Raw genomic sequence first — 13,269 nt, 5'->3', positions numbered from 1 at the left:
GGGGGTAGGAGGGAGGGGGGAATAAAAGCCATCCCTGTAATATGAAACAGTATGACGTCGTTTTGCCATGCTAAGCATAGTTTTTATCCATTAGGGCCAGTTTTATGGACAACAGATGGTACAATATTTAGATACATGAATGGAACATGATTTGGACGAATCTAACTAATCAATATGAACAGTATAGTACAGATCTTAGCATAATTCAGTATGCTTTAGAAAGCTCCAATAATAGAAATTATACTTTAAAAATTGGTATACTATAAATTATTTCTAGCTAAGCATTATCATGGTTGTCATAATTTCCTGGCATGTGCTGTTTTAATGTATCATATTTCTCTCATACTATCAATAGTCAATTTGATGACCTGCATAAAGAGATAAACAAAATTTCTCAAGTGACCTTGAGTGGCCATCATGCTTAAGGTGGTTTCCCCTTTTCCTTGGTCCTCCCCTAGATATTCACTTATAATTCTGATATGTTTGCCATGCAGTTAGGCTAGCCATGCTGGCAATGAATTCAACCTTGGCCTATATTACAGCCAAATTTTCTCTTTAAAAAAACAAGGAGGAGAGATGTAGAGAGCATGAAGGTCGCTGTGCTCACAGACATATACTAGGAGGACATGAAATATTAAGCACACTGTTTGTTCCTTCAAGGGGAAACAAAAAAAAAAAGTTCTCCACCCACAGGGCTGCAACAGATGTGTTTTCTAGCCTGGTGACTTTTTACGATCTGTGTACCTAAAGATTTTCCAGTCCCTGACCCTCCTCCAGACCCTCCTTGTAAAACTGTTTTTCTCAAACAATCTATAGAAGCTATCCCTATGGAAGGTGTCACTGGTACTTCACAGAGAGTTTCATGTAGTCACAAAAGAGCTGTAGTGTACTTTGTTCCTCAAAGTGATTTAGGTAAGCTTTGCTGTGCACACAGGAATGAGTTACTCATCACAAGAATAGTTTTCACCAATTGTGGCATGTTTAAATTTGCATTAAGACAAAGAACTCGGTCAGACTCTCAAAGTTTGAACCAACATTGGCTACTGAGTCATGTAGCACCAAACTTAGGCCACAGCAGCCCTAAGAGCAGGAAAGCTGCCCACCTAGGAAACTCTCCCACTCTCTTGGTTCCCACAGACCCAATTTGGTCCCATCCCTCCTCCGCTGTCTACACTCCCCAACCCCCAACTCAAGGTTTGCTCAAATACAGAACAGATAGACAAACCCAGACTGAAATTTGCGGCTGGACCAGAGACCTATCTGGACCTCCTCCATTCTCTCATTGCCTCCAATACCACCTCCAATGCCCTTCCCCTCCTTATCACCTTCTCCCAGTCACCAACTCAGAGGAAGACCCCCTACTAGACAAGAGGCCAGGCCTGCTGCCAGTAGTCCTCCTCCAAGTCAAACTTGCTAAACCACAGGCTATACAGAACAGAAGACAAGAGAGGAAACAGAGACTGGGGTGGGAGTGGAACGGGATACCCATCCAACAAAGACACACTCAGAAATCAGCACCTAGACCCATAATCACCCCTAATCCAAATGCCTAGACTCCAGTAAGAAGACAATCAACAATAGCTAAGGATGTATGTCACCACAAGAGTCCAGCCAACCAAACAGAACAAGCCCTGAATATTCCAAAACAGCTGAGGCAAACAAAAAGGACCTTAAAACCAACTTTATGAAGATTATAGAAATCCTTAAAGAGGAAGTGACTTAATCCCTTTAAAAAAAGGCAAAAAAAAAAAAAAAAAAAAAAAAAAAAAAAAAAAAAAACCAAGAAACAAACCAAACAAACAACAACAACAACAAAAAAAAAAGATGAGGAAAAAAAGTTAGAGAAAAGAATGAAAATGTTCAAGACATGAAAATGGAAATAGAAGCAATAAAAAAAAAAAAACCCACAAACTGAGAAAATTCTATAAATAAAAAATCTAGGTAAGTGAACAGGAACCATAGTAGTTCATCAACAGACTACAAAAGGTGGAAGAGAGAATCTCCAGTGTTGAAGATATGATATAAAATACATTGATGCATGGCTAAAAGTAAATGCTAAATTTTAAAGTTTACTGATTCAAAACGTCCAGGAAATTTGGGACTATAGAAAAGACCAAATCTCAGAATAAAAGGAATTGAAAAAGGACAAAAATCACAGCTCAAAGGCCTAGAGATAAATTTCACCAAAAGCATATAATAAAATTTTCCTAACTTAAAGAAGATGCCTATAAAGTTATAAGAAGCATACAGAAGATCAAATACATTGGACCAAAATAGATAGTCCCCCTCTCCACATAATAACTAAAACACTAATCATACATAACAATGAAAGAATATTAGCGGCTGTAAGGGAAAAGCACTATATAAAGGCAGACCTATACAATTGCACTCTACTTCTCAACAGAGACTCTAAAAGCAGAAAGGCCTAGACAGATGTTCTGCATATGCTTGCCCAAATTACTACACCAAGGAGAACTTAAAATCTCCATAGATGGAAAAAACAAGATATTCCATGACAGAGTGAAATTTTAACAATATCTATCTACTAATACATCCCTATAAAAGGTGCTATAAGAAAACACTCCAAATCAAGGAGATTAACTCCACCCACAAAACACAGGCAATAAATAATCTCAAAATCTCACTAGCAAAACCCAAAGAAGGAATATACACACACATTCATACACACACACACACACACACACACACACACACACCACAAACACCACCAATATCAACACCCATAAAAACCAAAACCACCAATACCAACAGCAACAACAAAATAAGAATTAACAACCACTTGTCATATCTCTCAATATCAATGTATTCAATTCCCCAATAAAAAGACATAGGCTAAGAGAAGGAATGAGAGAACAGGATACATACTTCAGCTACATACAAGAAACACACCTCAATATCAAAGATCAACATTACCTCAGCATATTGTGTTGGAAAAAGATTTTCTAAGCAAGTGGAACTAAGAAGCAAGCTGGTGAAGCCACTTGAATATCTAACAATATAAAAAAATTAATCAAAAGAGACAGGGAAGGAAACATCATACTCATCAAAGGTAAAACTAACCAAAACAACATTTTGATTATCAATATGTTCCAAATGCAAGGGTACCCATTTATAAAAGAAGCATTACTAAATCTTAAAAGACACAATGATTTCCACAGATTAACAGTGAGAAACTTCAATACCCCACCTCACAATCAGACAAGTCATCCAAACAAAAACTAAGCATAAATACTGGAGCTAGCAGACATTAAAAACCAAATAGACCTAACAGATATCTACAGAACATTTCACCAATGCACAAAAGAACATACTTTCCTCTCAGTACCTCATGGAACTTTCTCCAAAATTGATCACATACTCAGTCACAGAGCAAGTCTCAACAGATACAAGAAAATTGAAATAGCCACTGCATATTACCAGACCACCACACATAAGGCTGGATTTCAATAACAACATAAACGAGGGAAAGCCTACAACTTAGAGAAACTGAACAAATCTTTACTGAATCAAGACTGCCATAAAGACAGAAATTAATGACTTTCTGAATTCAATGAAAATGAGTGCACAATATACACAAACATATGGAACACAACAAAAGTGGGGCTAAGAGAAAAGTTCATAGCACTGAACACCTTCATAAAAATATCAGAGAGATCTCACACAAGCAAATTCACAATACACCTGAAAGCTCTAGAACAAAAACAAGTAAGCATACCCAAGAAGAGTGGATAGCAGGAAATAAAGTGAGGGGTGAAAGAAATAAAGTAAAATAGAAACATACAGGACAATAGAATGAATCAATGAAATAAAGAGTTGGTTCTTTGAGAAAAATCAAAAAGATAGAGAAACCCTTGTCCAAACTAACTATAAGGTGGAGAGACAATATCCAACTTGACAATATCAGAAATGAAAACGGGGACATAACAGACATGGAGGAAATCCATAAAAAGTTGTATTTCACAAAATTGGAAAATCTAAATGAACTGGATCATTTTCTCTACAGATACCACTTACCAAAGTTAAATCAATAGCAGGTAACTTAAGTGAATGTACAATCTCCTAAGGAAATAGAAGTAGTCAATAAATGTCTCCCAATCAAAAACAAGCCCACAACTAGACAGCTTTAGTGCAGAATTCTGCCAGACTTTCTAAGATGAGCTAAATCCAATATTCCTCAAATTATTACACAAAATAAAAACAGAAGTAATGTTGCTTAATTCTTTTTATGAGGCCAGAGTCACTTTTATAACCAAAACACACAAAGATTCAACAAAGAGAGTTACAATTCCCTCATGAACATAGACGCGAAAATCGTCAATAAAATACTTGCAAACCAAACCAAAGAATGCACCATGGTACATGAATGGCTCAATATATGAAATATAATATAACACAACATATATACAAACTAAATGAAAAATCGACATGATGATCTTACTAAATGCTGAAAAGGCCTATGACAAAATCCAAAACCCTTTATGATAATAATCTTGGAGAGACCAAGGATACAAGGATCAATGACTTACCTAAACATAATAAAGGCAATTTGTAGCAAGTCCAGAGCCAACATCAAATTAAATGGAGAGAAACTCAAAGCAATTCTACTGAAATCAGGAACAAGAAAAGGCTGCCCACTCTTTCCACAGTTTCATTATAGTACTTGAAGTTCTAGCTAAAGCAATAAGACAACTGGATTTGGTCTTTTTCTTTTCCCTTTCTTTCTTTCTTTCTTTCTTTCTTTCTTTCTTTGTTTCTTTCTTTCTTTCTCTCTTTTCTTTTTTCTTCTTTCTTCTTTCTTTCTTTCCTTCTTCTTCTTTCTTTCTCTTTCTTTCTTTCTTTGTTTCTTTCTTTCTTTCTCTCTTTCTTTCTTTCTTTCTTAAGACAGGGTTTCTCTGTGTAGCCTTGACTGTCCTGGACTCACTTTGTAGACCAGGTTAGCCTCGAACTGCGATCCACCTGCCTCTGCTTCCCATGTGATGGGATTAAAGGTGTGCACCACCCCACAGCTGAAGGATATCAAGTTAGATACAAATTGTAAAGGAAGAAGTCAGAATATCATTATTTGCAGATGATAAGATACAAAAGTGACATGAAAAGTTCCACCAGGGAACTTCAACAACTGATAAACACCTTCAGGCAAGTGGCTGGATACTTTAAAAATAAATAAATAAATAAATAAATAAATAAATAGCAGTAATCCTACTATATACAAATTACAAATGGGCTGAGAAAGAAATCAGGGAAACAACACCCTTCACCGTAGCCACAAGTAATATGAAATATTATAGGGTAAATTTACCAAGCCAAGTGAATGATATATATGACAAAAACTTGAAGTCTTTGAAGAAACAAAATGACATAGATCTCAGAAGGTAAAAAGATCATGGACTGGTAGGATTAACATAGTAAAATTATGAACTTCACATGGGAAAAAATAAAAGAACTTCCAGATGTGTTACCATCCTGTTTTCAAGCTGTACTACAGAGCTATAGTTATAAAAAAGTAAATAAAATAAAAATGACATAGTGTTGACATTAAACACAGACATGTTGATCAATGGAATCAAATCAAAAATCCAGATATAAATCCATACAACTATGGACATCTGATTTTTGATAATAAAACCAGATATACACAATGGAAAGAAGAAATCATTTTTAACAAATGGTACTGGTATAAGTGGATGACAGCATGTAGAAAATGCAAGTAGATGCATATCCATCACCATGAACACAAGACCTCAAGATAGAACCATATACACTGAACATATGGGAGAAAGTGAGTATTGAACTTATTCTTACAGGAGATAACTTCCTGAAGAGAACATCAATAGCAAAGTTACTAAGATAGACAATTAATAAATGGACCCTCACGAAACTGAAAAGCTTCTGTAAGGCAAAGGACACTGTCAATAGTCTAAAATGTCAGCCTACAGAATGGAAAATGATTTTCCTAACTCTGTATTTGACAGAGGGCTCATACCCAAAATACAGAATGAACTAAAGAAAGTAGACATCAAAAATCCAAGTAATCAATTAAACAACCAGGTGCAGATCTAAACAGAGATTCTCAATAAAGGAATCTCAACTGGCCTCAAAACATTTAGAGAAATGTTCAACACCAGGGAAATGTAAGTCAAAACTACTTTGAGATTCCATCTTACAAGTCAGCATGACTAAGATCAAAAACACAGTGGCAGCTCATGCTGGAGAGGATATGCAGTAAGAGGAACACTCCTCCATTGCTGGTGGAAGTACAAGCTTGGAGAGCCATTATTAAAATCAATACGGTGGTTCCTCAAAAAAAATGGGAATAGATCCACCTGAATTTGCAAGCAAGACTCACTTATACCACTCTTGGGCATATGCTTGTAGGATGTCCCATCCCACCACAAGGACACTTACTCAATTATGTTCATAGAGGTTTATTCTTAATACCTAGAAATAACCTAGATTGTCTCTCAACTGAAGAATGGATAACAAAACTGTGGTATACAGTGGAATATTACTCAGCTATTATAAATGGCACCATGGAATTTGCAGGCAAATGGGTGGAACTAGAAAATACCATCCTGAGTGAGGTAAACCACACCCAGAAAGACGAGCATGGTATGTACTCACTTGTAAGTAGGCATTGGGCGCTACGTAAAGGATAATCATTCTACAACCTACAAACCCACAAATGCTAAGTAACAAGGAAGGCTCAAGACGGCGAGACATATGGACCTCCCTGGAAAGTGGAAATCAAATAAATTCTATGAGCAGACTAGGGGCTTGTGTGGATGGGAACAGGAAGAATTCGGCAAGGGGGTGGGGAGGGAGGAAGAGAGTACAGGAGAGATGACTGGAATTAGGGTACAGCAATACTGAAATGTACTGCAGTGGAAACTCCTATGAGGATAACCCTAGCAAGGACTCCTAGTAGTGAAGGGTACAGTGTCTGAATCAGCTATCCTCTGGAACCGAGCAAGGCTTCCAGTGCTGGGTCTGGGACACCAACCCAGCCAGAATTCTTTGTACCTATAGTTTGCTCTATCTACAAAATGTGCTGAGGTAATAGTAGTGCAGAAATTGTAAGAGTAGCCAACCAGTTGATGGCCAGGAACCAGAGGATGGTCAGACCAGAGACCTAGACTAGAACCAAACACAACTGGGAAAAAAAAAAGTCAGAGAAATGATTCTTAATGAAATTCTGCTATACTCAGAGACCAGTGCCTTGTGCAGTTGTCATCAGAGACCCATAGCCAGACATTAAATGGAGAATGAGAAACTCCACATAAGAAAGGGCAGAAGGATTATGTAGGCAGAGGGGTCTAGGACAGCACAAGAACATGACCCACAGAATGAACTGAGCAGGGTTCACAGGAGCTCATCACAGAGACTACATGGGTCTCTGCTAGGTCCTTTGCATACATGTTACTGTAACCTGGTGTTCTTGAGGACCTCCTTACAGTGGGAGTAAGGGTGTCTCTGACTCTCTTTTGCCTGCAGTTGGCACCTTTGTCCTCCTACTGGGTTGCCATGTCCATCCTTGACATGAGAGTTTATGCCTAGTCTTATTGTAACCTGTTATGCCATGTTCAGTTGATATCCCTGAGTGGATTGCTCTATTCTGAAGGAAAACAGAAAGAGGAATGAATCTGGGAGGAATGGGGAGGTGGGAGGAGCTAAGTTGACGGGTGGGGGGGCAGTCAAGGAAAGGGAAACTGCATTCAGGATGTATTGTATGAAACAAGACTATTCTTGTAATGCATTTTGTCTTTCTCCTTTTTTTTTTTTTTTTTTTTTTTTTTTTTTTTTTTTTGTTTCTCTGTGTAGTCTTAGCTGTCCGAGACTCACTTTGTAGACCATGCTGGCTTAAAATCTGCCTCTACCTCTCTGTGTGCTGGGATTACAGGTATGTGCCACCATGCCCAACTAGTATTGATTTATTACAAAAAAAAAATCTATACTCAAAGCAAACTAAGAAAAAGATATTATGAAAATAGTGTCAAGTGACCAAGTACCTACCACAAAGTCAGCATGAATTGTGAAAAGTTGAAGGAATAATCTGGCAAAGACTGGTTTTATTAAGATAAAGGCACAATCAACTCCAATGCTGACACCAGAGTGCACATCAGCTTGCTGTCACCTACAGAGTTCTTAGTGGCCAGGTTCACATATAAATGGTATTAGACTCCAGCTGATCATATAATATTTATTCTAGAACATATTAAGATTAGGTGAAAGTATATTTTTTAAAAATTCTACTCTATACACACATTTACGAAATTATTTATAAATTCAAAGCTAATCTCATAAAACCTGTGAATGCATTCTTTCCTAAAACCTTAACATCAAAAAATATGTACCTAAGCATCTTCTTACACTGGAAATTGAAAATTCTAATATTCAAGAAAAATATGAGTTAATTTTTCTTTTTAAAAAATGGGTCTTAGAACAAAACTATTAATAGTGTGTTTAATGGATAGTAAAATTTAAATTTCCCACAACCCTAATGTGACTTGTATATTCTCAAAGTTCAAGTTGTGCAGTGATCCTGAAAACACCATTTGGCACATGACACTTTTGAATGATGGCAAGAAACACCTCAAACTGTGAGTGCCAGAGGGCCAGACTAGACGCCACTGCACTTGGGACTCATGCAGGTCTCTTTGCCATGGGAACAGTACTATGTGGAAACACAACACAAGTTAGTACAGCTTTCTGCATTGAATCTGTACATTTTTTCCCATTCTTCTAAGTTTCAGAGGTCATTTTTTGGCAACTGTCAGTTCTCTGTGTCATTAAGGAAAGCATTACAAACTCCTTTACAATGTCTGGGTCATCCAAGTGCAATGAACCTTAGAGTATTATGCCATGTGTGCAACTGTCAGCACATTTTTGCCAGCAGATGGATTTATAAGATAGCATCACTCTGAAATCAATTAGCAGAAACACATGGCATTATGGAAGATTCCCAAGGAGGTTTGGCTGAATATGCTTGTCAAGGTTTCAGCTGCATCCACAGGCTGACCTTAGCACAAAGAGTTTTACCTCAATGAACTAACCAAAAATCAGGCATGAATAAGCTTATCAACACAGAAACAACAAATAAACACGAGGACAACCACTTCATTTGAAATGTGATAGTTGAAGGCAATTTGTCTAAGCCTCACTACTCCTGTGCATTCCAGGCTACTTTTATGTTGTTTAATCAGTAGTAAAAATCAGTTGAAAGGACAGTATTCAAGGCCTTGGTTTTGACAAAGAGTGATTAATGTCAGGGTAGAAAGGAAGAAATTGTCTAGGTTACTGCCAGTCCACAATTTCAGACATATAGCAAGCCAACTGTAAATGATGGGCGTCATGAGGAATTAGAAGTTTTTCTTCACAGAATCAGCAGAGCTCGATGACGCCCATCAATTACAGGCAGGGCAAGTGCTCCAGCACTGCACCTGTGGAGCCCCAGCATTGCACCACAGCACAGGCACCAAGAGCTCCACACTAACCAGGCATGTGTTAGTGCAAATAACACTAGCTGTCTAAACACATGCCTGCTGAATAGGAAAAGCAGCAGTTGTACTGTGTTTAATATCATGTCACTGAGCTTGGATCACAGAAAGAACATGATACTAAATTGCAGTTGTCAGTTCAAATCTTCACCTATTTTCAAATTATTAATTTAATAATTTGAACATAATAAAAATGCATTACAGCTAATGTGAACTAATATAATAAGAAAAATTTCAAATTTACTCTGAGAAAGAAAATTAGTTATTAACAGGCAAAAGTAAATTTATTGTTTTCTTTCTAAAACTGTTTTCCCATTCTTATGTTGGGAAAAACAGGTTGAATATGTCTAAAAGTCTTGACCTCAATCTTTCAAAATGGCTCGTTCATGTAAATTAACTATAATCCTTAAAATGTTTTAAATATTTAAGAGTAAATAAATTTTCTATTATTTACTTTCCACACTGTAGTAAAAGAAATGTGTCATGAACTTTAAATCTGAAGCACTGTGAGCTGGGGAGATGGCTCAGTAGATAAAAGTACATGCGAACAAGGCTAAAGGGCAAACAGAGGCCTCTGACCATGATGCATATGACACAGCGCGTGCGCGCGCTCTCTCTCTCTCTCTCTCTCTCTCTCTCTCTCTCTCTCTCTCTCTCCCTCTCTCTCTCTCCTCCTCTCTCTCTCTCTCTCTCTCTCTCTCTCTCTCTCTCTCTCTCTCTCTCTCTCTCTCTCTCTCTCTCTCTCTCTCTCTCTCTCTCTGTGTGTATATATATATATATATATACACACACACATATACATATATGTGTGTGTGTATACATACCTTACTCCTTCTATCCCTCCCTCTCATGCACATACAGAGACACATACTCACAAATAAGTGCATGTACACAGAAACACCTCTTAAATATATATGATTTCTTTTATAAAAATTTTATACTCTTTTATAAAAACTGAAGCATGCTAATGAGGAGACCAAATAATGTCTTGGTATGTCAGTGGGGTTCCAAGAACGACAGGGCCGCTACTTAAATGTGAAAGAAATCCATCAAGGCAAACAAGTTGGTGGAAAGCTTACTTACTGAAACATCTTTCAGTTCTTTCTCAATGGAGAAATGACAAGACTCTTTAGAAAAGACGAACTTGTACGTGTCGGCTGCCTCTGGTCCTGACACCAGTGCTCTTCTCAGCTCATCAACATATTTTTCTTTTTCCATAGCCATGTCATCAGCTTCCTGGGAAATATCTGATTCAGAAACTGTCACAGAGATGAATAAAAGTGATGAAATAAAATGTTTCTATTAGAAAGTATGCAGTCAGCTGTTACTACTACTTTATCAAATGTAACATAAATTAAAAAAATAATAATAAAATCGCAATGTTTCCCTGTGGCTTTTTCAAATGCTGTCAGTGCTGTTTATCTCTCCCCCCACTGCCCCCGCTCTACTGTACTCCCTCCCTTCCTCCACTTAAGCACCCATGCTTTTCCCCTTTGCTCTTCGGAAGTCGCTGTGTCCTACAACCCCATCTATTCAGTTCCTTCTCTTCCTCTCCAACCACTGTCCCCTCAACTTTCCCAGCTTCTGCAGCTATGCCAGCCTATGTAGTCAAATCTAAGTGTTCAGAGCTAGGAAGTGTGTGCGTGTGTGAGTGTGTGGGCATGTGTGTGCACTGAATGGATTTTATGTCATATGTGTGATAGTGCCCCCAAAAAGAATCATATATTACTTAAACACCCCAGTGCAGGCAAGGAGAACTCCAAGTTGTTTGTCAAGAGGCCTGGAAATCCACCAAACAGTATGAGACATTCCTATTGTCCTTGGCTACACGGCTACAACTTCAGAATAAGATGCTATTGCTGAGGATAACATAAACTTCCAAAACAGTCCTTCCGGGGAGGCTTTCCCTCTGAAGGCTAATGCTCATAATATCAGCAAGTGCTATGCAACCTGACAAAAGACAAGTGTAGTCAATAGTTCTGCACCACTATAAAGCCTGCAATGCAAAGCAATAATTGGCTTTCCAAGACAGCCTTACAGGTGCTATAGTGCTATTTTGACCTTGGGAAAAACCAACGGCCATCTAATTGGACTTCAAGTGTACTCAATAGGCAGGAATTGAAGCTCGGTACTGTTAACCTAGCCCTCAGTGGCTGGAGAGGACACAAGACCCTACAGTAGGACAAACTACTCCATTTCTGTAAACCAATATAGCTTCTAGCAGTATGTTAAATGCCTTTCCTTATTCTCAAAGATAAGTGAAGTTCTCATCCCTCACCAATGAAGCTTCATTCTGCAGTAAACGGAGGCTCCTACAACAACTCACAACTAGTAAAACTGCAGAAAATGAGTGCCTTTAGGGTCCTCAGCCCCAGCTAATACACCTACAATATAACCCCTCCTCCAAGGCTCAGAAAACACCATTTACAGAAGGTAGACTGAGAGAAAGGGGTACAGCTTATGTGAGACAGTCTTGCAGACAAAATGCTGCACTCACAAAATCTCAACAACATGGCAACCGCAGCAAAATTTAAACAATAACCACACTAGTTCTGTCTGGTTTGCTTCTGGACAGAAGCAGTCTTGAGCAAAGACTGATGATTGCATTTCTTGGAGCCTTTGTAGGTTAAATCTTTTCTTTATTGTTTTATATATATATATATAATTAAGAGCTGGTTTCAACTATCATTCAGAAGTAAAACAGGGATAGAGATGTAAAAGGCAGTCACCCATTCATTCATTCTGTGCAGGTTCCTGTGCTCGCCTGCTCATCACGCCAGCTAGTCTCTGAGACAGGATCTGCCATTCAGCCTGACTCAATGAGAATCCTCCTGTCTATCCCTAAGTACCAGCGTTTCTGCTGTGTGATGCTACAGCTTTCCACATGGGTGCTAGAAGCCAGGCCACAGATCCTCATGTGTAATCAACAAGCACTTTAGCTGCTGGGGCAGCTTCCACGGCTGGCAAGTGTTTTCAGGGTGGTGTCATTAACAGGGAAAACTGCCAGTTGCTTCTTCAGCGTACAAGTATAGGTCTAAACACTTCAGGAACCTGGAAACTCACCTTCTCCCCACTCAGGCAGCATAATTACAGTCACAAATATGACTAGCTCTGATATTCTGTTTTAGGATTTGTGTGTGTGTGTGTGTGTGTGTGTGTGTGTGTGTGTGTGTGTGTGTGTAAGCTACAGTTTCCAAGTATCCATTTGACACCTGCCTCAGCCTTGTGAGTAAAAGAAATACATGTGTGTCAAATACATGTGTGCCAGCCTTCAGTCTGTTATCTTTGCTGTAGTTAATATATGTTTGAAGTTATAATGTAATGACATAATGAACCCCCTTCCATTTCCTCCCTCCAGCACCTTGAAACTACCTTCCTTATCTCACTCAGATTCATAGCTCTTTTTCTTTAATTGCTGCTATAAACACACACACATTCCTAAATATATAAATACAACCTGCTCAGTGTGTATAATGTTCTTTGCATGTAAATGATTTTACAGAAAGCTGCTTAGTATTAGATAACCAAATGTGGTAATCATCCTGAGGGTATTGCTTCCCCGGCTCTCAGCATCCCGTAATTGCCTATGGTTCTCTGTCTAAGACCAGGGCCTAGTAAAAACTTCTTATGTTTAATATAATTGCATGAACACTTAGAGAGGAAGACTAAAACCATGCAGCAAAAACATAGTAAGTTAAAAATATTCTAACCATTGGATCCTCAACATACCGTGCTTAGGAAACCAGATATTCAC

General features: G+C 38.2%; 1 protein-coding gene across 1 annotated transcript in view; it reads right to left on the bottom strand.

The window, feature by feature from the left end:
* Window positions 1-13,269, bottom strand: part of Xrcc4 (X-ray repair cross complementing 4) — a 184,573-nt gene that overhangs the window by 154,599 nt on the left and 16,705 nt on the right. Inside the window, exon 3 of the mRNA XM_051172609.1 lies at window positions 10,599-10,774. Coding sequence (XP_051028566.1) covers window positions 10,599-10,774 — 176 coding nt within the window. The remainder of the gene's footprint in view (window positions 1-10,598; window positions 10,775-13,269) is intronic.

The sequence above is a fragment of the Acomys russatus genome, chromosome 30 (genome assembly GCF_903995435.1).
Source record: "Acomys russatus chromosome 30, mAcoRus1.1, whole genome shotgun sequence".
Classification (NCBI taxonomy): Eukaryota; Metazoa; Chordata; class Mammalia; order Rodentia; family Muridae; genus Acomys; species Acomys russatus.
The sequence above is the reverse complement of the archived record's forward strand: the minus strand, read 5'-3'. Positions and strand labels throughout refer to the sequence as shown.